The sequence below is a fragment of the Neomonachus schauinslandi genome, chromosome 16, assembly GCF_002201575.2.
Source record: "Neomonachus schauinslandi chromosome 16, ASM220157v2, whole genome shotgun sequence".
Classification (NCBI taxonomy): Eukaryota; Metazoa; Chordata; class Mammalia; order Carnivora; family Phocidae; genus Neomonachus; species Neomonachus schauinslandi.
Genome location: NC_058418.1, coordinates 50,134,633 through 50,160,849, shown reverse-complemented (window position 1 = coordinate 50,160,849; position 26,217 = coordinate 50,134,633). Strand labels below are relative to the sequence as shown.

Below are 26,217 nucleotides of genomic sequence, written 5' to 3'. Positions count from 1 at the left end.
GGGGCTGGGACCAGCACTTGCCCAGGAGTTGGGGGGTGGGGGCTGGGTTCTGGTCCCAGCTCCCCTACGTACTATGTGGGGAGCCAGCCAGGCCCCCTGTCTCATCCGCTTCCTTATCTGCACATTCTGAACCCCAGTGCCCTGCCCACCTCAGACAGACTAATGATAAGGGCTGCCTTAATGGCTGTCATTCATTAAGCACCTAATCGTCTTCCATTTATTCATTTACAAATATTTACTGAGCATTTACTTTATGGAGTAAAGGATACAGCAGTGTGAAGGCAAAAACAGCACTTTCAAGAGAGGGAGAGAAAAGCATTAAATACAAAACCACAAAAATTATTTTTTTCTAAACTGCATCTGTATTCAGTATTATGGAGGAGAAATTCTGGGGTTCCTTCCTTCGTCCATTCAGCACGTATTTATGGAGTGCTACTAGAGTACTATGAACGCCACCTCTTAGGAGAGCATATAAAGGGGGGTCTTGACCAGATCTTGATCTGAGGCTTCCTTGGGGTGTGATGTTTGGAATGGGTTTTGAAGGCTGAGCAGAAAGTAACTAAAAGTGGAGGAAAACGACGGTTTTAGACTAAAGGACAGTATGCTTCAACATCCTGGAGAAGGAAGGAGAATGGGGCTGCAAGTGGCTTGAGGTGAAGCTGGTTACATAGAAGGGGACCAGACAAGACCAGGTGACTTCCACTCAATTCTAACTTGCTTTCACAGTGACCCCATAAAATAGCCTCCATCATTTGGTCTTCCATATCATTAATTCTCTCTTCTGCCTGATTTATCCTAGCAGTTAGAGCCTCCATTTTTTATTGCACCTCATTAATAGCCTTTTTGATTTCGACTTGGTTAGATTTTATTTCTCCAGAAAAGAATATGGAATGCTTTATGAATTTTCATGTCATCCTTGCACAGGGGCCATGCTAATCTTCTCTGTATCGTTCCAATTTTAGTATATGTGCTGCTGAAGCAAGCACATGACCCCCATAAAATAGACAGCATTTCCATTTGACAGATGAGGGAACTCTATATGCACACTTACTCAACAGAGCCTGCTCAAAAGCCATTATCCCACCTTTTTTTCTTGCCACCAGATCTCAACTCCCACCCTAGAGATACAAAATGCCAAAAAATGCACTTTCCCAGCCTCCCTTGCACCTAGGATATGGACAAGGGACTCAATCCCAGCCAGTGGGAGCTGAAGGAAAGTCTGCTACAGAGGACGGTTCTGAGACAGAATGTTCTCTTCCTTGATAAAGAAGGGAGATGTGCAAAGAGGGGGTCCCGTCCCTCCCATTCTAACTTCAGACCTCATCACAGAGGATGCAATGGTTGGAGCTACTGCAGCCATCTTATAAGCATGAGGGAAAAGCCAAGACAATCACAAAGGAGCTGCCTATGCAGTAGCCAAACACACCCCTGGAAGCCTCTGAATTTCTGCATATATGGGAAAAACAAACCACTATTATTCCAAACACTTTTAACTGGGTGTTAATAACCCACAGACCAAAACATGAAAACTGACGTAGAATATAAGCCTCACAGAGACTGAAGCATTTCAAAATTATATAATGAAAAGAGGTGGAAACACTGAGTTTTGAATACAGGCCTAATGATTCTAAATCCTTTGTTCTTTTTTACTCTACCATATCCCTTGGACTCTGAATTGAGCAAACACTGTTAATTTTAAAGCTCTGGACAGAATCAGAGGTGACTAATAAAACCAATGCCAATGATAATCCTGGAAAGTAAGAAGAATGTGTGAGGCCGCAGGGATGTGACCTCAGCAGAAAGAGCACAGCCTCTAGGTCCTTCTGTGGGGTTCTGCAGGAAAGGTCAAGTGACCACAGTGGGGTCTCAGGAGTCTAGTTTTCTGACATACCTGGACTGGCAAGAGCAAAGCAGCAAGAGAATTCAACCCTCACTCGGGAGTCCCAAAATATTTACATTAGTGAAGAATATGCTGAAATTTCTACAGTGAAAACTGTATCTCCTCCTCCCAACATAGAAAAAGGCCCCTGCATTTTACTCCAGTACACCAGTAAAGATTTGAACAGGGTTTTGTCCTTGATCGTATCTACAGTGTAGTCAGCTGCAGGTATTTAAAGGGAATGGGGGGAAGTATTTTTCTAAAACACTAATTTAAAGAACAAATCAACATCTATTATCTCCTTCATTATGTTTTAAATTATACAACTATAAATCACCCTGCAGCGGGTTATTCAAGGGCAGAATTACTCAGCTTGGCTTTCGCAAAGGTTAGAAGAATGACATCTTGTGCTTTTTCTAGTTATAATTTATAACTTTGCAACAGAACCAGCGTTGCCGGTCCATCCATTAGCGGGGTAGATGCACATCTGTTAAAACTCAGCACAATGACTGGCTTTACACGGCCACAGGAAACATAACTCAATCATTCCAGAAGTTCTACAAACTCATTTTTTAATGTAAAATGATTTGAAAACGCAGTTCCCTAAAACATCTGCTAAGCTCTTGCTACCCTAACACATGATATTCTTTCTACTGTTACCTGCCAACATAAATATTTGGTCGCACAAAACACCCTAAGAGGCCACGTGACAGTGTTCAGCTTCAAATTTACATACCAATCTGCAAAGGGCTGGCTTGGACCTAGGAATGCGAGCTCAGATGTTGTTTACCAGAAATGAAAGTTTATTGGGGGGGGGCGGGGGGGGGAGCGGTAAGAAGGCTGAGGGTTAAGTTCATGAAGGTACTTTCAAACATTTTAAAAGGAAACCTAAGTGCACAAGGAGAGATCTACAAGGCAGAGGTGCTGTGGTGATCTGAACAAGTGCACTCAGGAGGAGCCCCTGAAGAGTCTGCGATCTGGGCAAGTGCTTTGTGCTTTTTAACTACAAGAGGAGGGTAATGGTTCTAAAATTGCAGAGCCCTTGTGAGGAATCAATGAAGACACACATGCCGAGGTATAAAGCATCACGATGTCTGGCCTAAAGTGCCAAGTCGCATCCTACCTGGAAGTATGGCAGGAATCTAAAGTGAACACACATGGTAACAATCACCAACAGCCAAAATTACCCTTGAACATCTTTCCTATCACTGGGTCTGGTTTTGTGAATTACATTACTTGGAGAAAAACCTATATATGAATACTTTATATACACTTACAATGTATATTCATACATACATACACAAAATACAACTTTAGAGTATTTTAACGGCATAAAAGAAAGCTAGAAAGACAGGAAAATACACATGATGGATGTGACTTCATTATCAGAAAGCTCCCGTCAAACTTTAGTTTCCTTTAAGATGTTTCAAAAGCAGTTAAAGAATCCTGTATATTTTTTAAACAACATTTAAAAACACCCTTATTCCCAGGGCATCCGGCTGGCTTAGTAGGTACAGAGTGTGACTCTTGATCTCTGGGTTGTGAGTTCAAGCCCCACACTGGGCGTAAAGCTTTCTTAAAAAAAAATCCTATTCCCATTTGTATTATTTTTATTTTTACAAAAATTGGTGGGAAGGGAGACAAATGTTTCCCTCACAGACTCCTCATATCCGCCTGTTCTGACCTCCAGACCTCAAGGGGACAAGGTGCCAAAGACAGATTTACCAGTAGGGGTCGCTGTGCTGAGATTAATCCCTATGAGTTTCTCATTAGTGATTATTATACTGCAGGCGGCCAAAATGGAAAAATTAATTAATTTCAAAGTGATAATGCATTTACAGCAACAATTAGAAATGTATAACTGTAAAAGGGCAACATTTAAAAGACAGATTACATTTAATAAAGTTGCACAAGAACATCCAATTGTAAAATTACTGATCTGCAACAATATTCCTTAAAGAGGCACTTAAAATAGCCTGACTCCATGAAGGGTGACCTAATTACTGTAACTAAAATCACCGTAGTCACAGCAAGTCACAGCAAATAAAACAGGGACACTGATATTAGAATACCGTTGTTTAATACTTCAGGGAGCCAGCTCGGGTGGAGAAGCAAAGGCAGAGCCTCCAAGCACAAGGCTGGGCTGTGCTTGATTCCTTGACCTTGTGCAAGGGGATGTGTATTCCAGCTACACTTGTGTCAAGGGAAACACTTCTGGTGTGCAACGCGGACGGAGCTGTGAAGCATAGACAGCCAAGTGGTGATGAGGATACTGCATCCACGCTAAGCTTCTTCAGGAGCATTTAGGATCCCAACTTTCACATGGGGTGAGAATGGGATGCAACTATATGGCTTATGTTCAAAAATAAATTGGTGTTAAAAAGGTAGGAGTGCACTCTGCGTCCACGAAACAAATGTCTTATCCTGACAGAAGCAGTGTCAAGCCACGTAGAGAAGGATAAAACACCAGAGCGACTTTTCCAGTAAGCCCAGTCTGTCCCGCCAGTGACACAGACCCACCCCACGGTTTACAGTCATGCTGATGCCTCTCCCACATGCGCGGAGTCCGAAACGTTTATGAACAAGAAGTGATTGGCTATGAGTTTGACAAGTGAGTTTCCATTCCGCCTCTTTATAAACCGAGTCATACAACTCTGATGGCTAAAAATACCCCCAAATACCCAAGTATATAAAGATACTATTAGAGAGAAATTTCCTAAAAATCTAAACCTATATACACATTTCATAGTCTTCATAATTTATATGCTTATCTAAAAAAGTACATTTGTGGCAGATGAAAGATGCTGTTTTTCAGTTACCTGGGGACAAGAACACTGAAAGTTCATTCTACTATGGCTTCCTGGGGAACCAGAAATACACGCTCAAGACCAGGCTCTCTTCATCTGGACACCCTTCCTACTTTGCTGGTAACTTTCTCTTTGGGCCTCTGGGGACAGAGACAGAGGTCCACCCAAACACCACCACCAGACTCCCGGTTTACAGACTCCTTTAGTTCTGTGACCCTTGTATGCAACACAAACAATGACGTTTCGGAGAATAGTCCTCTCCAAAGGTAATGTAACAACAAAAATAACAACCGTCGAAACAGGAATACTGCACACCTACCACACGCAGACACCATGCTGGGCACGTTCTTTAACTGTGCTTTCCAATCTCAAAGCCATTAGGTACATGTAGCTATTTAAGTCTAAATTAAATGTAACTCTAAATTAATTAAAGTAAAATCAAATTAAAAATTCAGTGTCTTACCTGTATTAGCCACTTTTCAAGGTCTCCATAGCCACATATGGCAGGTGGCCACCATGCTGGATAGTCAGATTAAAATCATGACAGAAATTCTATACCCATTATTATAAATGTCATATCCGTTACGGTCAATCCCCACACCAACCCCTATTGCCATCTTAGTTGTGAGGAATCAGGCTACGACTGGTTAAGTGCCTTATCCACCACGGTAAGTGGGAATGGCCACTGGAGGAGACAAACTCTATTCAGAGACCATGGGATCATTTCCCCAAGATAATGAGTTCACCTCGTGATACTCGTAAAGGCCAAAATGTGTCTGGGCCTTTCTGAGGATTAGATGTTAAGTTAGTTAACTAGAACAGTACTAGTATGCACTAATTCTGGGTGTTTTTAAAGGCCTCTGGTTTAGAAAAACACCATTACCAAATATACTGTGTAAAATGTGCATTGTTCATTTAAAAGACTTTCTATTACAATGTTTTCATGGAAGAAGTCTCTAGATATGGTTGTTATACAACCATCAAAAATGTAAAAACTTTCTATTTACCTTTGTGAAAATTTCCAAATCTAACCACAGAAATGTATTTCATCCAAAAGGACTCACCTTTGGGGAGGTAAAGAATAAAATGCACTTCCAACCAATGAAAGCTTCTCCAGGTGAAGTTTACACTTGTTAAAGAAGAATTTAGAACATCAAATACAGATTCTCAGTGAAAACAAAGGAATCACTTCTGCTGATAATTCAGTGGTCACAAATCGATGTTTTTGACCTACTGACCCAAAACACCATTATCAAATACTATGCTTTCTGCATAATAGCAATAAAACAATTGCATCAAAATAAAGAGAACCATTTCCATCAAGACCTCTAGCCATCCTTAACACAACACCTGAAAACCATATCTACTATCCAGCCCTCCAAGACGCCTTTAGAGAAACAGATGCAAAATAAGTCAATTGATGTGCGATCGAGAGCCCTTTCTGATGGCTCTGATGGGCCTGAGGATGTGACTGTCAAGACCAGACTTAACACTACAAGAGGCGAGAAGCTGAAGAAAACGCGTGTGTCCATAAAGAGCATACTTAAGGTGTCTGCAGCGATAGAAGCCATTCACTTACCATGGACTTGGTGAAAGGCCGGGCCAAGGTAAACAGCAGCGTATACACCCACCAGTTGCGATGAATGGAGGAGTACATCATGTTTCCAGGATGCACGGCGTTGGACGTGACCCCACGCGGGGACAGGCGGCGATGGAGCTCATTGGAGAAGAGAATGTTGCAGAGCTTGGACCGGTTGTAAGCCAGCATGGCCCAATAGTCATTTTTAGATGGAGAAAGGCGGCTGAAGTCCAGTTTTCCCGAGGAATCATTAATATCTGTGAATCTAAAAAAAAAAAGAAAAGAAGAAAGAAATATGACATGAAGCAGCCAATCTCTGACTTCTGATACTAGCTTTTTTTTTTTTTAAGTAGAAATCTGAGGAAACCAGAGACAACTGAGAACACAATTGTGCAAATGTAGAAACAGTGTCCCTTAAAAACTAACAATAGTGATTTAACATGATAGACCAACTGGGTCCAAAGACAGAGTAAATAAAGGCCCAAACTCAGAAATGGGGCAATCATAACACGCTGAACTCCCACCCCCACCCCCCCCCCCGCCCCTGCCGCCCAACACGGATTTTTCAAAACCTTCAACAGGAAGTTCAAGGATAATTAAATTAAATTGGAAAAGCATCTTAAATAAAGGGCTGCTGCTTTTGGAAGCAGAAAGATACCACATTCCTAACCTCTGACAGGACTTTCCTGGGTTGTTCTAGCCAACGCATGAGTCCTGTATATTTTCATTCGAGCATCCAAGTAAATATAGATAAGTCTTGCTACCCCCAAGACTCTTTTCCAGATTAAAAATTCATGATTATAAAGGGGTTATAACCTTGGTGAGGTGCCATCAATAGTCTTATACGTTTAAAAGATAAATGTAAACAAAGCCAAAATGAGTTCTGGCAGAGTCTACTGTTCTTAAGTACAACCATGGCATGGATACACACAAATCAAAGTAAGTAGTTGGTGTTTTATAACTGGGTCTGACGGATTCATTAAACACCAGCTGTTTGGTTCTTTCCTTTTTTTCCTCTTTCTTTCTCTCTCTTTCTCTCTCCATCCTCTCTTCCTCTCTCTCTCTCTCTCTTTTAAGTAACAAAGTAGTGACTGCCCTAAAAGAAAAAAAAAATCATAACAAAAGGAATTTTCTAGATGATGGTCTCAGCCTTGCTAAGGACCCCTCAGTTTCCTTCACTAAATTAATTCTGGGCATTTGCACGAAGTAATAAGGAAACATAAGGAGAGTACTCTGGGTAACTGCTGTGGAAACAGAACCAAAAGGTAAAATGAAAATTACGGAATAATCTGGTTGTTCCTTAATATGAGCAGTTCAGGTTGAGCTACGACCAAGGAAAAGCATCACAGGGACAGATGAAATTCATGTTTTAATGGAAATTAAACCTCCCTTCTGCAGGACTCAGTCAGTGACATCCAATTTCTGGTGTTAAATGACACTGCTGCTCTGAAGTCATCAACAAAGCCGATGGCCAGAAATGTTATCACGAATATGGCAACAAGACCTTGAAACTAATTGTTGGCTGCCTGTTTCCAAGTCCCCAAACCACAGGAAGGGCCCAGACTTCTGAGCTTAATCATCTAAAGCAGTGGAACTTAACGGGAAATTTGAAAATTTATGGGGGCCTTTCTCTGGTGGTTATAATGATTGTCAGCAGGGGCCGGGGATGGTAGATGTCCTGCAATGCAGATGGAGTCTTGCTCCGTGAAGATTGGCCCACTGGACATTCACGCAGATGAAAAGCCTGTGTATAATTATCTGAGCCTAGAGCCTGGCTGTGTTGTACATATATGCACAGTTTTAACATCCACTGAATTTCCAAGAATGTAGTATAACAACCATGCAAATGAAGAATGAATGCACTTTCAAATTCCGTGGGTTTTTGGGAGGAGGTGAGGCTTGATTCCATGCTGGTAGTATTTGAGTCTTCCGTGTCACACACCTGTTAACAGTCTGTATTTGTGAGTATCCCAATGGAGGTGATTTATGCATGGACACACACATCTGATAACTTACCTCTCCTGTAGTCCTGCTCAAGCAAGAAACATGCTATTTTGCTTCACATTTATTTTTCTTCCCATTACAGTTAAGCTAGCATATTGAATTAAAATATATTTATGGAGGGATGTTATATTATTTCTGAACTTTATTTCCAAGTAGTAACAAAGTATAACAAAATGAGACTGCTGAGAACCCAATGATCCAACATATGGGTCATGTCTTAGAAATTCTACCTACTCTAAGTAGAAAGTAGCATCAAGGATCTAGGCAGCATCTAAATGGTATGGGACAAAAATAACATCCTTCTCTCATTCTCCACTATTCTTCCATCAGCTTTCCTGGAAATCATTCTTGGCATATTTGTTTAGCCCAGCCCAGCTTGAGTGCCATTTCTTCCAGGCAACTCTCCCCAACTGCTTATTCTCACAATTTCTTGGGTGGCAATGGGGGACAAATTGAAAGAAGCCATGCAAGCAACCTCTTCGACCTCAGCCGCAAAAACTTCCTAGAAACATCACCAAAGGCAAGGGAAGCAAGGGCAAAAATGAACTATTGGGACCTCATCAAGATAAAAAGCTTTTGCACAGCAAAAGAAACAGTCAACAAAACCAAAAGACAACCGACAGAATGGGAGAAGATATTTGCAAATGACATATCCGATAAAGGGCTAGTATCCAAAATCTATAAAGAACTTCTTAAACTCAACACCCAAAGAACAAATGATCCAATCAAGAAATGGGCAGAAGACATGAACAGACATTTTTCCAAAGAAGACATCCAAATGGCCAACAGACACATGAAAAAGTGCTCAACATCGCTCGGCATCAGGGAAATCCAAATCAAAACCTCAATGAGATACCACCTCACACCAGTCAGAATGGCTAAAATTAACAAGTCAGGAAACGACAGATGTTGGCGGGGATGTGGAGAAAGGGGAACCCTCCTACACTGTTGATGGGAATGCAAGCTGCTGCGGCCACTCTGGAAAACAGTATGGAGGTTCTTCAAAAAGTTGAAAAAAGAGCTACCATACGATCCAGGAACTGCACTACTGGGTATTTACCTCAAAGATACAAATGTAGGGATCCGAAGGGGTACGCGCACCCCGATGTTCATAGCAGCAATGCCCACAATAGCCAAACTGTGGAAAGAGCCAAGATGTCCATCGACAGATGAATGGATAAAGATGTGGTGTATATATATACAATGGAATATTATGCAGCCATCAAAAGGAATGAAATCTTGCCATTTGCAACGACATGGATGGAACTGGTGAGTGTTATGTTGAGTGAAATAAGTCAATCAGAGAAAGACATGTATCATATGACCTCACTGATATGAGGAATTCTTAATTGCAGGAAACAAACAGGGTTGCTGGAGTGATGGGGGGTGGGAGGGATGGGGTGGCTGGGGGATAGACACTGGGGAGGGTATGTGCTATGGTGAGTGCTGTGAATTGTGCAAGACTGTTGAATCACAGATCTGTACCTCTGAAACAAATAATACATTATATGTTAAAAAAAAAAAAAAGAAGATAGCAGGAGGGGAAGAATGAAGGGGGGGAATCGGAGGGGGAGATGAACCATGAGAGACGATGGACTCTGAGAAACAAACTGAGGGTTCTAGAGGGGAGGGGGGTGGGAGGATGGGTTAGCCTGGTGATGGGTATTAAAGAGGGCACGTTCTGCATGGAGCACTGGGTGTTACACGCAAACAATGAATCATGGAACACTACATCAAAAACTAATGATGTAATGTATGGTGATTAACATAACATAATAATAAAAAAAAAAGAAAGAAAGAAGGAAGCCATGCAAAGCAGATGGAAAGACATGTTTCCATGGAAATTAGGCACCTACTCGCCAGGATCCAGGCCATGACGTCCCTGGTGTTCAATGACCCCGCTCCGCCCCAACCCAACATCAGTAACAAAGCAAATCATGCCATCTTTGCCTTTTATCTGTACAGTGTGCCTCTGTCCTTACCACACCAGACTGCAAGCCATTTATTCACCTGCTTCCAACTCTGGACTGTGAATTCCTGGAAGGTGGACAGTAAGCCCCTTGCATATTGCCTACCACAGTGCCTGACACAGAACAGGGACTAAATACAGGATTAGAGAATTAAAGTTTGGTCATGGGTTCAGAATTCCAAACTAAGGGCCAAGTTTCCCTTATTACAAAAAGCTTTGTTTTGAGCCTTGTTCCAAAGGCAAAATTTAGCACGAGCTTCAGGTCCTCTAGATTCTTCATCAATATGTCTGTGGCTGAAGTTTAGAATGAATCCCCTGCTTTGGTTTTTAAGGACAACGCAGAAGTATCTCATGAAAGGAGAACACTGGGGAAGTTAAGAGGGAGAAGGGAAATCATTCCTAGTCCTTAATCTAGAAATAAGGTGAAACACACACACACACACACACACACACACACACACACACACCATGATGAGAAATTAGATGGAACCCAGTTGAAGTAAGTTCTCAGGATGGAGAAGCACAGCTACTATACGGCAGGCCCACCCTTTGCAAGCAGCCCCCCTCCATAAGCGGACCCCTGACTTCCTGCCCTGCTGATCTCCTGAGCAGCAGACCCATTTTTAAGGTCTGATTAGCTTATATTGACAGTCCTCTGGGAAACGGGAAGGGTGGGCAAGCTTTCTGATTCCTCTGAACCAGGGCAGGCTTCCTGAAAAACGACCATGTTCACCTCTCAGCTCCAGAGGCAGTAAAACAACTCTTCAAAGGCTGCTTACCCTATTTTCAAGTTGAAAAATTGACAAAGCCACACAATAATGTCTTAATAGATTTATCCTCTTACCAATACAGTAAAATGTGAACATTTGCTCTCTGGACGTTAACACTTGCTGTTTGTGGGGACCTCTATCTTGTATTTCTATATATACTGCTCCTTTATTTTTTTTTTAACCAAGGGTTTTTAAATTACCAAACAAAAATAATTAGGCTGGATTCTATGTAGACAAAAGCTAGTATGTTCAAAGAGTAAGACTGAATTTGCGTCAGAAGCTGCACGTGCGTGTGCGTGCGTGTGTGCGTGTGTGTGTGCGTGTGTGCGCAGCAACTTGGCACTCAACACAGCTGCAGCCATTCAGAGTTGTACAGCCAGCCCTCCGCTCTTTTCATTCTATTTTAATTGTTATCTGAAAATTTTTCACAGCAAGGAAATAGAGTTCTCATTTTAATATGATGTATTTTGGGTATGCAAAAACTTCATTCACTTGCTCAGACTCCAGATAAGTAACTAAAATACAATGAAGACACGGGGAGGCTAATAAATATTTTGCCTGGGGGCAGTCTGGTATAATATTTTTCTGCAAACATAGGACTTTATTTTTCCCCTAACAGGGGGTCTTGACTCCAACGAAAAGACTCCGCCAAGGTTTATGGAGGTAATTAGATATCAACACTTCCCTTTTACAACATGGTTTAGGGCTCTGGGTCCTTGAGCAGTGAGCGAGTGCTTTCCCAGGACTGTGCACCCAGGACTCACACTGTTGTTTTGAGCACCACAGGAGGGCAACACAAGGGTCATAAACAAACCAGCTTGGGGGAATTAGCATTTTGTAAAAATACCCCCTAATAGGTGCCAAGGATGACCAGAAAGCAGAAAAACCAGTGCCAATCAGCAGACAGGAGTGGGCCTGATAAGACATTTCAGGAAGTCCTTCTCTGTAAACTAAAATGGGTCTAATTCAGGAGACCAAGGCCCTTCCTTCCAATTCGTCTGTTCTGTGAAATTAAGATTCAGATCTCCAAGGTAGGCTCGAATTATGCGGCAGTTAAGAAGAGAACAAAGACGTCACATGGAATACCATTTGAGATCCAGATTTACAAAGGGAAGCAAGCAGCTGACAATTCAACATAATCTCCCATTAAATACCAACTCATTTAAACATATCCCGTGGTGCCCTCCACATCTGGCAAACGATCGCGGCTGGCAGATTTATTTCCGGAGCTTGCTCTCCTGTGCCGGCCCCCACAGTAGCCTCCCTCACTCCTGAGCAGGACCACTCCACTTTTTTTCCCCCCCCACAAACCTGGTGCGATTTACAAAGATAAGGATGTCCAGATTTTGTTACCACCTAATTACTAGATGTTTCATGTCTTTTAACACGGGGGAGGATTATTACGGGCATTTTCCTTTCATTTCAGCCACCATAAATTTAAAATGGTAAAAGTAAATCTATCTGCAATGTGTCACTTATACCATAAGCCCCTGTGTTTGGGAGTGATAAAGGGTTCAGGCTAACCCTTGGCTGGTCTCTCTTTTCCAAGTCCCAGGGGTTACATTTTATGGAAGCATGATTAAAAAAATAAGCTTCATTCTGGGTCACTAAAACATTTCAGGACTTAAGACGGAGAAGAAGGGGAAAAAAACAGACCTTTGCACATTATTTTTTTCCAGCTACTTTGCAAAGAGTGAAAGCTCCCAACCACACCAGGAAAATCTCCCTAACATGCATTAAATCTAGCCTCACCCGGGAAGTCCTTTGTCTTCTCCGACTACTTCTCTTTAGACAAATAGTTGTTTATCCAACTCCAGAAACAAATATGCTGAAAATACAATGAAATTTTCAAATGCCTTTTTAGTCAATTGGATATTCTCCTAATGGTAATAGAAGAGAAGTGCCATCTGATGTTTTAATTGAAATTTTAACCAAAAGAGGCATGGCCAGATTTCTAATATGTTCTAACTACAGTACTTTCCCTTTCTACAATTACACAGTTAATGTCTGCATTGAATTCCCTAATTTCTCATTATAAAACAATTGGATTTCATCTCGCAGTCTTTAATTGCATTGTTTCTCCTGCTAGAATAACTGCACATTCTTCTTGGTGAGGTGTTGAAGTTGTTGAATGACAAATCAATAAAGGTCAGGCATTCAGATTTAATCAATTATTATTCCATCTCGAAGCAAAATCAATGAGGAGCTTGAAGTATAGTTGTAAAAACCATCTACATTGCTGTAGACAAAACCCCCAAATAATCCTCCACAATCTCAAAACAAGAGAAAGACCTTGGAAAATTAAGGAAGCCAGATTGAGTGCACCCACACTTTCCAGAGGAGCATCACTGAAAAGTATTTTTGGGAAAGGGAGCCTCGGGAAGATACTGGCTGGCACAAGGAAGGGGCCAGATGAAAAAAAACATCAGATGCTAACCCACCTATGGGACTCGGACGAGACCACAACTACTCGGGCAGGAGCTGAGCGGCACAGGACATCCTGAAGGAGCTGGACAAGGTAGAAGTGCCCCAGGTGATTCACCTGGAAGGTGGTCTCCAGGCCATCTTTGGTGAGGCTCCAGGGCAGAGCAAAAGCCGCTCCATTGCACACAAGCACGTGAAGAGATCTGAAAAATAAAACATCCAACACTGTGCAGACATAAACACTCTAAAACCAAGGATAACCCATGTTCTGACAGGAATAAGCAACTCTTCCCTGTCTTCAAGATTCATCAGTTAGAAATGGGATTTCACAGCATAAGCCATGCTGCTGGGGAAGGGCTTAGACTGTGAACGGGCTGCAGGGCACCAGGAGTTCCCCACGATACAGGACTTTCAGTGCTCAAATTGGGACTGCACTGGGCAAACTGGTCACCCTGGATGGAACCCAGATTCTAAAACCTAATTTTATCTGTGCATCTTAGTTTATCCAATTCTTAGCTTCTTCACCTAAAAAATCAAAATAACCCTTAAGGTAGATGTAAGAAATAAAAGAGAATATAGGTTGTATAAATACCAACACAGGAACCAGCATTTAATAGGTTCTAAGTAAATGTATCAAGGGGGAAACTCTCTGTTTAAAGAGACAGGCACACATTGTTTGAATATATTCCTCCCAGAGGTCAAATTACATCTACACTTTAGAAACAAGGGAGCCCACGGATGGGTAAGTAGAGGTCTATTATAATATTTTCTCCTATTTTGAATATATTTAATTTGTTTCATAATAAAATTTTAAAAAGTAAAAGTAAGCCTTTCATGTGAATCAAAATCCTAAATCCTCATAAAGAAATGGTACTTGTGGGAAAATCATCCTAAGGTGCTAATAAGAATTGTAAAAAGGCATATATTAAAGGCTATCCATAGTGTTTGTAACTACATTATAAAATCAAAACATTACAAAATAAACGAAATATAAAATTGGGAAATCATTAAATGAATCTGAATATATGCATACTATGTAGCCATTAAAATGATACATCTTTTGACCCTGTAAAACATGCATGTTATAGAACAAAATATATGTAATTTTGTATGATCACATAACACACACAAAATATTAATGAAGGGTACACAAAAATGTGAAGAGTAGTTGTCTCTAGGGGTGGGTGGAACCCTGAAATGTCTTAAATTATCTTCTTTCTGAGTTTTAATTTTGATGAAATGCAAGTTGTATATACTTTTTTCTTTTCTCACTTGTGCTTTTGGGGTCCTATCTAAGAAACCATTGCCCAACGCAACATCACAAGGATACACTTCTATCTTTTCTTCTAAGAGTTTTAGTTTTAGCTCCTGAATTTAGATCTATGATCCACTGTAAGCTAACACAGAAGTAAGGTGAATGCAAGAGATCTAACTTCATTCTTTGGCATGCAGGTATTCCAACTATTGAGCTTTGTTGTGTTTTTTTTTTTTTTTTTTTTAAGATATTTATTTATTTCAGAGAGACAGCGAGAGAGGGAACACAAGCAGGGGGAGTGGGAGAGGGAGAAGCAGGCTTCCTGCGGAGCAGGGAACCCAATGTGGGGCTCAATAGCGGGAACCCAATGCGGGGCACCCTAGCTTTGTTTGTTAAAAAGACTATTCTTCTCCCCATTGAATGATCTTGGCACCCTTGATGTAAATCAAATGACCAACTGAAAGAGTTTATTTTGGGACTCTCAATTCTATTCCATTATTATGGTAGTACTATAGTCTTTATTACTAAAGCTTTGTAGTAAATTTTTAAAATGGGAAGTGAGAGTAATTCAATGTTGTTCTTTCTCAAGTTTGGGTTGGCTAGTCAGGAGCCTTGCATGCACATATATAAAGCTTAGAGTCAGCTTTCAATTTCTGCAAAAAAAGCCAACAGCAATTTTGATAAAGTTTTACATTAAAATTGCAGATCGGGGTGCCTGGGTGGCTCAGTCAGATAAGCGTCTGCCTTCAGCTCAGGTCATGATCTCAGGGTCATGGGATTGAGCCCTGAGTCGGGCTCCCTGCTCAGTGGGGAGTCTGCTTCTCCCTCTCCCTTTGCCCCTTCCCCCCACTTGTGCTCTCTATTTCTAAAATGAATAAGTAAAACCTTTTTAAAAAATTGCAGATTAATTTTGAGAATACTGTCTTCTTAACAATATTACGTCTCTTGATCCATGAACATGGGATGTCTTTATATATATTTAGGTCTTCTTTAATTTCCTTCTACAATATTATATAGCTTTCAAAATACAAATTTATCACATCTTTTATTAAATGTATTCATAAGTATTTTATTCTTTCTGATGCTATGGCAAATAGAATTGATTTCTTAATTTGATTTGGGAATTATTCATTACTAGTGTATAGAAATACAATTGATTTTTGCATATTGACTTTTTATCCCCCAACCTTGCTGAAATTATCTATTAGATTTAATTGTTTTTTTAAGTGGCTTTCTTAGTATTTTCTACACTTAAGGTCATTTTGCCTGCAAATAAAGATAATTTTACTTTTTCCTTTCCAATTGGAATGTCTCCTTCCCACCCCCATTACTCTGACTAGCATTTCCAGCACACTATTGAATGGAAGTGGTAAGATTTAATATCCTTGTTTTGTTTCCTGATCTTAAAGGGAAAGCATTCAATATTTCAGCATTAAGTAGGTTAGGTGTGGGGTTTTTTTTTTAGAAGCCCTTTATCAGGTTGAGAAAATGTCCTTGTAATCCAAGTTTGTTGTGTGTTTTTATCATGAAATGGTGTTGGACTTTTTCAAATGCTCTTCCTGTGTCCAATGGCATATCCTTTATTTTACTGATATGGTATATTACACTGACTTTCAGATGTTAAACCAACCTAGAATTCCTTGGATAAATCATACCTTGCCATAGTGTATGATCCTTTTTATATATTGCTGCTTTTGGTTTGCTAATATGTTGTTGAAGATGTATACATCTATATTCCTAAGTGATACTGGTCTGTAATTTTCTTGTGATGTCTTTATCTGGTTTTCAAATCAGACTAATACTGGCCTTATACAGTGAGTTGAGAAGTTTTCTTTCCTATTCATTTTTTCTTAGAGTTTGCTAAGAATTGGAATTAGTTCATTAATTATTCATAATATTGATATTATTAATGATCTCAATGATACTAATTTCATTAAGAATTCATAATAAATGCGTGGTAGAAAGCATGAATTAATTTATCACTAGAGGAAAAAAGAATTAACTCACTGTTTTTTAAAAAGTATTTATGTAAGGGTGCCTGGGTGGCTCAGTTGGTTAAGTGACTGCCTTCAGCTCAGGTCATGATCCTGGAGTCCCGGGATCGAGTCCCACGTCAGGCTCCCTGCTCAGCAGGGAGTCTGCCTCTCTCTCTCTGACCCTCCCCCCTCTCATGCTCTCTATCTCATTCTCTCTCTCAAATAAATAAATAAAATCTTTAAAAAAAAAAAAAAAAGTATTTATGTAAATCTCATTGCCACTAGGTCTCATTGAGAAACTATCTTATTTGTTCTGTTGCCTGATAAAGCTCCAATCCACCACCTACCTAAGACCTAAAAGTGCTGATGTGGCTGAGGTCAGCTGTGTTTGGTTGGGATCACCTGTTTTCCACTTATGGTCCCCCCAGTTGTCAATGCACAGCCCCCCAACAATCCAGTTACTCTCTGAAGAGGTGGACAAAAAATGCTTTGAGGCATCTGGTCTACCTAGAACATTCATCAGAGCCTATTTCAAATCAAAACAGAATCTACTCATTTATAACCAAAATAACCCATATTTTGTAGTAAGGCAAGACCATTGGAAAAAAACTTTGAGAGAGAAACGGGAAAAGGGCCAAGTGAATATATGAATTATATGTGAGCTCCTTTCAGTTTTCATCTCAAATATTTGGTTCACTTTTTCAGAGTTGTTGACACTTTTTTTCTTTTTTTTTTTTTTTCCCTTTGAGTGATAAATGGGGATTAGGCATTTATTAATAGCTTTGTGTACATAAGAACCTTAAGTGATATGTATTATTATTAACATCTTACAAAGAGGAAAACGAGATTAGAAACAAACATCCTATGGTCTGAATAAGAATCAGAAACAGCTAAAATAAAGAAGCAAATGATTAAGAACAAAACAAAACAAAATAAAATAAGATCAGTTGAGTTCAAAGCTACTGCACAATACCTTCTTTCTTAGATAAGCTCCCTTAAATGGGTAGAGACAAGTGCTGACAGAAATTCTAGCTCAGTCATGTCACTATACTTACCTGACTTGCGGCCAGTTCATTAACGTCTGTAAACCTGTCTCCGCTCCCTGTAAACTCAAAACAGCAGCATACACCCCTCCCAAGGTTGTGAAGAGTAAAATCCCAATATTGTGCAAGGTACATGCCAGGTTAAATCACTGTTACTTCCTTTGTCTCTATACCCTTCCCTTCTATCCACAGGAGAAAATACAACTCCTCAAAGTTGATTTTTGCAGTGTTTCCATGTCTTTAGGATAGGCCTGGGCATTTGGAATTTTGACACCACACCTCTTGGCCTCCTCAAGTTACCTTTATCCCTGCCTGTACATTTTCTCAAGGAAATGCAAAACACATCAAGAAACTTGCTACCAAAGACCTCAGCCTGGGGGCATGAATCCATAGAGGACACGGGAAATCCTCTCCTCTTTCACCAAATTTTAATACCCTTCATTAATGTTAATTGCACCACCAGAGGCAAAATATGTACCCTGTACCTAAAACTTGTCACCTCCATTAATTAAAAACAGGCTTATGGAATATGAAACTATAAAGTGTTAGACTTTTTTTAACTGTAAAGACACTTAATTGGCTTGTACAAAAGGAAAAGAATTTCTTTTGCCTCACTTTAATGAGGTTTTTATTATTCAAATGGCACATTTTGCTCAGTTTTGACTAAAAGCCATTGCAATTCAAAAGGCTCTGAGATGATGAATATTTACAGAATATCAAAAGGAAAGTTCAAACTATAAAGACAGAATGGAAACAAAAATAGTATCATTCCAATTCCAAAGCTGATGCTGTTAGTCAGCACTCTCTGGGCCTGATTTTTTTTTTCTTCTTTGGTGGATTCTGGTCTGTGAGGGGTGAGCGAGGACAGGGGAGGTCTTCAATGTATAGAAGATCCCAATGAAAGGGGGTGTGCTGCTTCTCTGCAGTTCTAATCTACCCAGAGCGAGAGGGGACCCTGGCTTTCCCTGGGCCTGCTGGGGATGATGCTCTGGGCCCAGTGGGGCCAACACATTCCTTTGGGCCAGAGAACACCTGTTCAATAGTAAGGAGAGTGGTGATCCTGTTATTTAGCAGGGGACAGTGCTCCTGCTCATCCATGGAAGCAATGATGGGCCAAGCTTTTGAGCCAGCCACAGAAGCCTTAAGTGATCTTCCTACCGAAAGAGTGCCAGATGGGGACGATAAACGGAAGGAGGTCCTAGTGCAAAGGCTTTCAGATAGGTGATCTCTAAGTTTTCCTCTCACTCCCCTCTGGTTTTGTTTTGTTTTTGTTTTTGTTTTTCCTTTTAAATGCAGATATAACTGACATACCACACTGTATTTGTTTCAGGTGTACAACTCTTCGAGCATCCCACCCATTGACTATGCCTTTCTCTCCCTCTCTTTCTAGTCTTTCCAATAGCTCATGCTTCATGGGCTCATTCCTGCTGCCTTCAGACTAATCAGATTTTTTTTGACCATCTACAAAGGGAAAATGGGGAAAGTGGAAAAAAGAAACCAAAAGGAAGGAGGACAGACAGGAGAGAGAAGGCCAGAAAGAGAAAAACATCTATATGACATTGGGGCTCTTCCAAATGGCACTAGCCTCTCTCTTCCCATTTGTGGACCACAGTTTTGAAATATTTGTCTCCATTCTTTGCCCCAAACCCACTTCTTATCACCAAGCTGCGTGAATTCTTTCCCATGACCCTCCAGATTCTCTCAAAGCCACCTGGAGAGCTATGGCTTCCCAATCAAGAAACCCAACAACCTCCCCTCTGTTGAAACCAGACTTCTCTGTCGCAATGCACCTCCTCCTAATGTTGCCACTGCCCCATCTTCTGTCTCTTCCAGCCCTTCCTCTCCCAGCCAGGGACTCCAAACAACACGTCTATAACGATGAAATGAACTTCACACCCACAGCTCCAGCCCCCATATTCCTCCCAGGTTCCGGAATCTCATTCATATCCACCCCAAATCTGAACTCTTCATCTTCATCTTTCCAATTCCTGATCTCCTTATTTCTAGTGGGTGATGATACTCTCTAACCGGCCCCCTAATTAGTAACTCTTAGGAAACATTTGCTACTCCCTCTTCTCCCTTAGTCTCTATGACTAGTCAACACCAACATCTCTAGAGACTATTAATACTTTTCCAGTCCCCTACATTTCCAATGGAATGAGCATTAAGATGTCCTGTCTAGATCTCAATTATGGGTCCAGTGTATCCCTTCACCAGGCTGAGAGCAGACTTCTCCAGAAAATTGTCCTTGACTGATGGGCACCATCATATCTGCAAAGTCATGCCCCAGACCCAGTTGCTCTGCTAACAAGGAGGACAACTCTGGTGTAAGTCCTTCTCCAGGAACCTGTGGCATCAGGCTGAAGCTAGTCTCGAGTGAAACACAATCTGCTTTCCTCCCCACCTTCTTCTGAGAATACTCCCCCAGTAAATCATCAATAAATACATCCCTCTACCAGGCCTGATTTCTGGGGAACTCAAGCTAAGACAACCACCAGCACTCCATAACCTGCTGCCTTTAGCTCTGACCACTGCAACAGCCCAGACCTGGTCTTGCTACCTCTACTTGCTCCCTTATTTGACCTATCATGAATACCGGGGGTCCCGTTAAACACATTCTGAGAGTCTAACAGAAAAACTGATCAAGGTATTTAAAAATTGATAAAACTAGATTACATATAACCAGTACAAGATTTAACATGTTAAAATCCTCTAGTAGCAATAGTTAAAATATTTCTTACCAATGAAATTAGCAGATTTATTTATAATATTATTATATTGTTATTATGTTATATAAAGCTGATAGGAATATATATTCCTGCACCCTGAATACATGTTGTTTGAAGCCAGTACATTTGTGGTAATTTATTACAACAGCAATAGAAAACTAACAGAGTCAGGTAATAAACATTCGCTCTTTTAAGTTACTAACTTTTGGGAGTAATTTAACAGCACCAGATAACTAATATATGGATCATGCTATGTAAGAGAAAAACCAAACACAAAAAGCTACATATGGAATACATGTATTTATGTAACATTCTGGAAAAGGCAAAACTCTAGAGACAGAAAAAAAATCAATGGTTGCCAGGGGCTGTGTGCAGAGGTGGGAATGACTACAAAAAGGCACAGGGGAAATTTGGGGGGTAAGGGAACTGCTCTATATCTTGACTGTGGTGACTCCATGACTGTGTGTTTGTCAGAACTTACCGAACTCTATTATTAGAAGGTGAATTTTACTATATGGAAAATGCAACTTAAAAAAAAATGTAGAAACACAAGAGTGCTTTGTGTGCTGCCAAAGGCCCGAATCACAGCCCCAGGATAAGGGACTGGTGTATTTGTGTGCTGACTGCACCTAGTGGGTCCATGGAAGTTGCACCTATTCATCTCCGCATCTCTGGATCGACTTGCAGAGCGCCGTGTGCCTGACCGGTGATGAATCCAAAACTGTTAAATCTGACTGAAGTCAAGTAAACTATGCATGGACTATTTACGATGCACCTTGCCCCTGGCAGCAGCAAACACCTGAGAAGAAACATGTTAAAATCTACTTGCAGAGATAACAGGTCAACATTAACGGTGTAGAGACGAGAGAATACTTGGCCCATGTCTACGGCACCCATGCTGACTGCTCCCCCATCCTTTCAAAAGCCAGTTCAAACCCCTGTGGAACCTTCCTGGACCACTGAACCCGTAGGAACGGCTCCTCCTCTGAATGTGTACAGCATTTAGCATCTGTGTAATTCCTCAGGCAACTCCTGAACCTCACTGTGGCAAGAACTCCCTGGAAGTCCTGACCAATAATAAAAATCCTTCCCTATGAAATTTCATGTTCTATGCATAAGTGTTGTAACAGGCAGGGGTGCAGTTCCACAGTGTTGTCATCCTCTAAAAATATGAGAATGTTCAATAAGCATCTATCTGAACACAGGGGTCTAGTAAACATGAACCGAGAGAGAGGCCTAGACTTGTTCCTTGCCTGGGAGAGTCATAGGATGTCAGTCTGAGGAAACATTGCTGGTAGTTCTTGGCACATCATTATGCTATTTTAATAATCATGGCAACCCATAAGGTAGACGGCATCATTACCATTTGACAGAGGAAAACACTAAGGTTCAAAATGTTTCTTGCCAAGTAGGTGAAGAAGCCAGAACTGAAACCTAGGAATATCTGCCACCAAAATCTTTTCTTAGGCAGGAAAACACAGAGGCTTTACAACCAGGGAATAAGGAAGGCTTGCTATGTGGAGCCAGGGGCTTGAACACAGGTAGTGGGCGATGTGAATGGCACCCCACACCCTGAACATCCACAAGCAGCAGCGCTCTGATAATGACGTTAAGAAATTAAACTCGAATAAAACGCCAGAACTTCAGCCTATCTCCAACCTGGCTCTCACTCAGGGTGACAGAATGTGTGCAGGTTCCTGGACAGCAGAGCAATTAGGGATGTATCACAGGACTTTCTGATCCTTGCTGACACACGGACACACAGTGCTTTCTTGCCTCACTCTACTTGTCCCCTTAGATGGACCTAAGGGGGTCCCTCACTCTGTCCCAGCTGTACCTTCTACACATCACAACCCACCCCGTCCCCCAAGGACTACTCATGACCCTTCTTGCTTGAAGAATCCTTGCTCCTCAACTGGAAGATGGGTACTATCTCCCTCTTCTGAAGTTCCTAGACACTTTCCCGGGACCTTTTACAAGGCTGACAACGGTGTGATTGACAGAAAGACAGATATAACCAAAAGACACAAGGTCCTTCGACCTACGACCACTAGACAAATGCATGGGACAGGAGATCCAGCTGTTTCCCATGTTCCCTGACCTACAGGTCCCAGACAAGACACCAATCTCCTACTGACACGGACCCCTCGAGGGCCAGGATCCTGTCTGTTTCCTCCACAAACATCAATTGCCATTCTCAACCCTGCCAACTATTTTGAATGCTCATCAGTAACTGGCAATGACCCAACCCTAGCACTTCGTAAGAGTTTATTGTAAACAGAACATCAGCTTCTGAGCTGTCGCATCTCCCAGGAGGCTGGGGCTTCAATTCTGCCTGGGGTGTGTCCATTCCTACATTGCTTAACTCTTTGTGACACAATCCATCTGTTATCTTCACCAGCAGACTACAATCAATGTCCCTAGGAAAGAAGTCTTTGTTTGCCCAGCCTTTGTTTGCATGCAGTAAGAAGTAAGCCTTTTGTACATCAGGAATGAAGGAATTAATGCTCTGAATCAATGCTATTTTCCCAGTGACATTTGGTTTGCAAATCACATTCCGTAGCCATGTTTTACAACTTATTATTACCTAAAATATGGCAAAAGAAGAAGGGGAAAAGTGGATTGGTTCTAGCTGATCCATGAAGACTGAGTTATTTATGCTTTGAGGACAAGACCAGTCCGTTATGATCCAAGCAACCTAAGAACCATACATAATGTCAAACCTGAGCACAGAGAAGGTGCTTCGAGTCTATGAAGAGCAGTAGCAACCATCATGGGATTGAATTACAGTGAGGATTTGTAAACTGAATCATAACATGCTCCAGAAAACGAGACAGACCTTTACAGGCTAAATAAACACCCTGCGGAACATTAACACAATTGTGGCTTTGGGGGATTCCATCTCAGACACAGCAAAAGAATGAGCTAAGTGTAATGTTATGTAAAGGAAAATACTTTTCAATTCCTCCTTGAAACAGAATGTCACACCATCTGGGGCATTTCTCAAGCGAGCTGTGGGAATTCATACTATACGGAAATACTCTGAAATTCAAAAGAAAGGGCCTAAGGACCCAAAGTCCCAAAAACAACTATTTCTCAGACTTACTAAGTATTAGGTTTTCTTTTTCTTCCAGAAAAGGGGGAGGAAAAAATTACTGTAGAATTCCAAGGTGGATCTCTGCTCAGATCACTAGGACTGGCTTATTTTGAACTCACGGATGGCAGCATAAGCTAGAACACAGCCATTCTCTCATACAGCTATCTCCAGCCCAGCGAAGGTTCCAGACTCTCCAGCAGTCCACCAAGACCTCAACTGCCCAAGATGCAGTGTGCACACCAACAGTAAAAGTCAAGGGGACTTTAGGTGGTATATGGACAAACTTAAAAAAAAAAAAAAAAATGCTTGTTTATGGTAACATACTGAAAAAAAATAAATAATCAGCCACTCAAACTCACAATGACAATAATGATTAAAGGGAAAGACAGTATCCATCTTGTTTGATAGTGGTAAAAATCAGAGAAAAATGTAAACTGCTTAACATCAGCTGAGAGATGGTATCTAAAACAGACTATTTTTTCTTGGCTGCCTGTTTCCTAGACCTTGGCTACACTTTGGGGACATGCTATCTATCAATAATTCAGAAATATAAAATATGTATATAACTGTCTCCCATATTTATAAAATACCTATACTTGGTTTCCCATGTTCTTACCCGATATCTCTGGTAGGTAAGAGCCTCAATAAATATGCAAGGAAATCAAGCAAATAAAACAAGAGAAAGTGGAACACATAAAATCAACATCAGCTTAGGTGGTCAGTGACTGTATAGCTGTGCTTCTAAAATTTGAAGGATCCACATGTTTTCAGAATTTAAGGACACCATCAAGTATTAACGTAATAATTAACCCAGAGTGGATTCTGCTGTTAAGATAACCTGGCTACACTTTTTTTTTTTTTTCCTAAATTGGACTAAAGAAAATAATCCAAACCAATCAGCAGAAATAGAGCAGAGCACTGGCTGTATCCCAGGAGACCACCAGGAATTTTTCATTTCATGCACCATTTACAACTTCTTATAGTGAATTCCAGAACATCAGTACATACACTTAACAGAAAAGAGAAATACTCTTGTTTTTGTTATTTCCTTAAATTTTTGCCTCATGTCCATTACCTTGATTATATTTTCCCATCCTATCATATACCGGCCCAGCAGCAAAATCTCAACCTCACTGATTGTAAATGGGGCAAGATGTACAACAGGAAAATACCTACATCTCTTGCCAAGGGGGCATTCTAGGAAAAATGCATCAATTTGGTAATTATGCCACTAAGAGCACTTAATCCAAATAACATGATATCTCAAATGCAGGTCTGACCCTTTGGTGTTAATGGTCCACTTGTTTCCAAGTTTCACTCCTGCCTTTGCATTCAGTACTTTATTGCCCTGTGTTCTGGCTCCCTGGGAATATTTAATAAATTGGACAATGATAAGCACAATAAGGATGGAAGAGTGGGAAAGGTAAGGATAAATTCAACCACACTCATAAGCCAGTAACTTCACTTGAATGTAGCTCCTACAGATTGAGAAAATGCAGATGAACCAGAGTCTCTCTTGGCAAATTCCCATTTGCTCATCTGACAAATGAATGATGGTCATGTCCCACAGAAATTCACTCGTGATATGAAAGAAGTTTTGGGAGGCCAAACTGGAGTTCAATAAACGCCACAAGGGAACTCAGAGAATGTGAATATTATTCATATGAATTCGGGAATGGAAGAAGCTGGTGGACGGGGAGGCAGGGGCTGGGATTATTTAGAAGAGGGAGCTGGTTACTTTCCCCGTGATGCTTTTTCTCGGACACAAAAAGGAGAAAGTCACAAGAGTGGGCTAGAAACCCCTGAAGGGTTGAGCGTGTCTCTGAAGTCACCCTTGTGCTCCCACAGCCAGCACCAGGCCCGAGATGCAACAGAAGTTTGGAATTACGGAATGCTTAAGAATCAAATAAGATCGTGCTGGTGACAGAGGTCTGCATCCTTGCTGACATGACTCAAGCACTGCATGCACACAGTCAGTACTTGGGTTTTAACCCACGGAGCCTCTCTCTGTGTCAGCTTCATCCACAATGCAGTCATTTATGCACCACCTGCCTAATTTTTGTGAAATGTAAGGACCACCTATATTCACTTAAAAAAAAAAAATGTACTGGAAACCAACACATCTGTATTTCTCAGTCTTGTCCTTTGCAAAAACAGCTGCTGAGGAGAGTTGCTGCTCTGGTTTTAGTTTTTAAAAATTAGTATGTGTTAAGATAAATACAGTATTTGCCTGTGTCCATCTTATACATAAACAGTGATGTGAGAACTTTGGGAGACTGCTCGATGGCTCACAGAGCTCGTGCAATTTGGCTGCCTAGCAGTGGGAGTAATTAAATGAACAGTGCATGTGGCCTTAGAAAACACATCCATTACAAAGAAATCAGAATTCTCCAGGACACCTGAGTGAAGGACTAGAGCCAGCAGTAAATTATTTGGCCATCCCTACTAAGAACACATTTGCCCTCACAACTAAAAACAATGCCTTCTCTCTTTGACTATGATTTCCTTGTGGGGGTAGGGGGTGTCCTTATATCCATACCAAGCAGAGTGTAGTACAGGACCCTGCTTATAGGGGATTCCTGGCATTTGTCGACAAGGTTAAAATAATACCTGGGCATTTTCTGTAAGTAAAATTCATCCCTCCAAGCATTCTATTCTGTTAACAAGTAGGGAATATAAAGTCAA

At 41.0% G+C, this 26,217-nt stretch overlaps 1 protein-coding gene and 1 non-coding gene across 2 annotated transcripts in view; both read right to left on the bottom strand.

Annotated features, from left to right (window-relative positions):
• WWOX (WW domain containing oxidoreductase) overlaps nt 1-26,217 on the bottom strand; it is a 956,041-nt gene that overhangs the window by 662,537 nt on the left and 267,287 nt on the right. The window contains exons 7-8 of the mRNA XM_021705703.2: nt 13,450-13,635; nt 6,266-6,530 (exon numbers count right to left, since the gene is read on the bottom strand). Of these exons, the coding sequence (XP_021561378.1) occupies nt 6,266-6,530; nt 13,450-13,635 (451 nt within the window). The remainder of the gene's footprint in view (nt 1-6,265; nt 6,531-13,449; nt 13,636-26,217) is intronic.
• LOC123323334 lies at nt 880-986 on the bottom strand. The gene has a single exon (XR_006539337.1). It is a non-coding gene; the product is annotated as a U6 spliceosomal RNA (small nuclear RNA).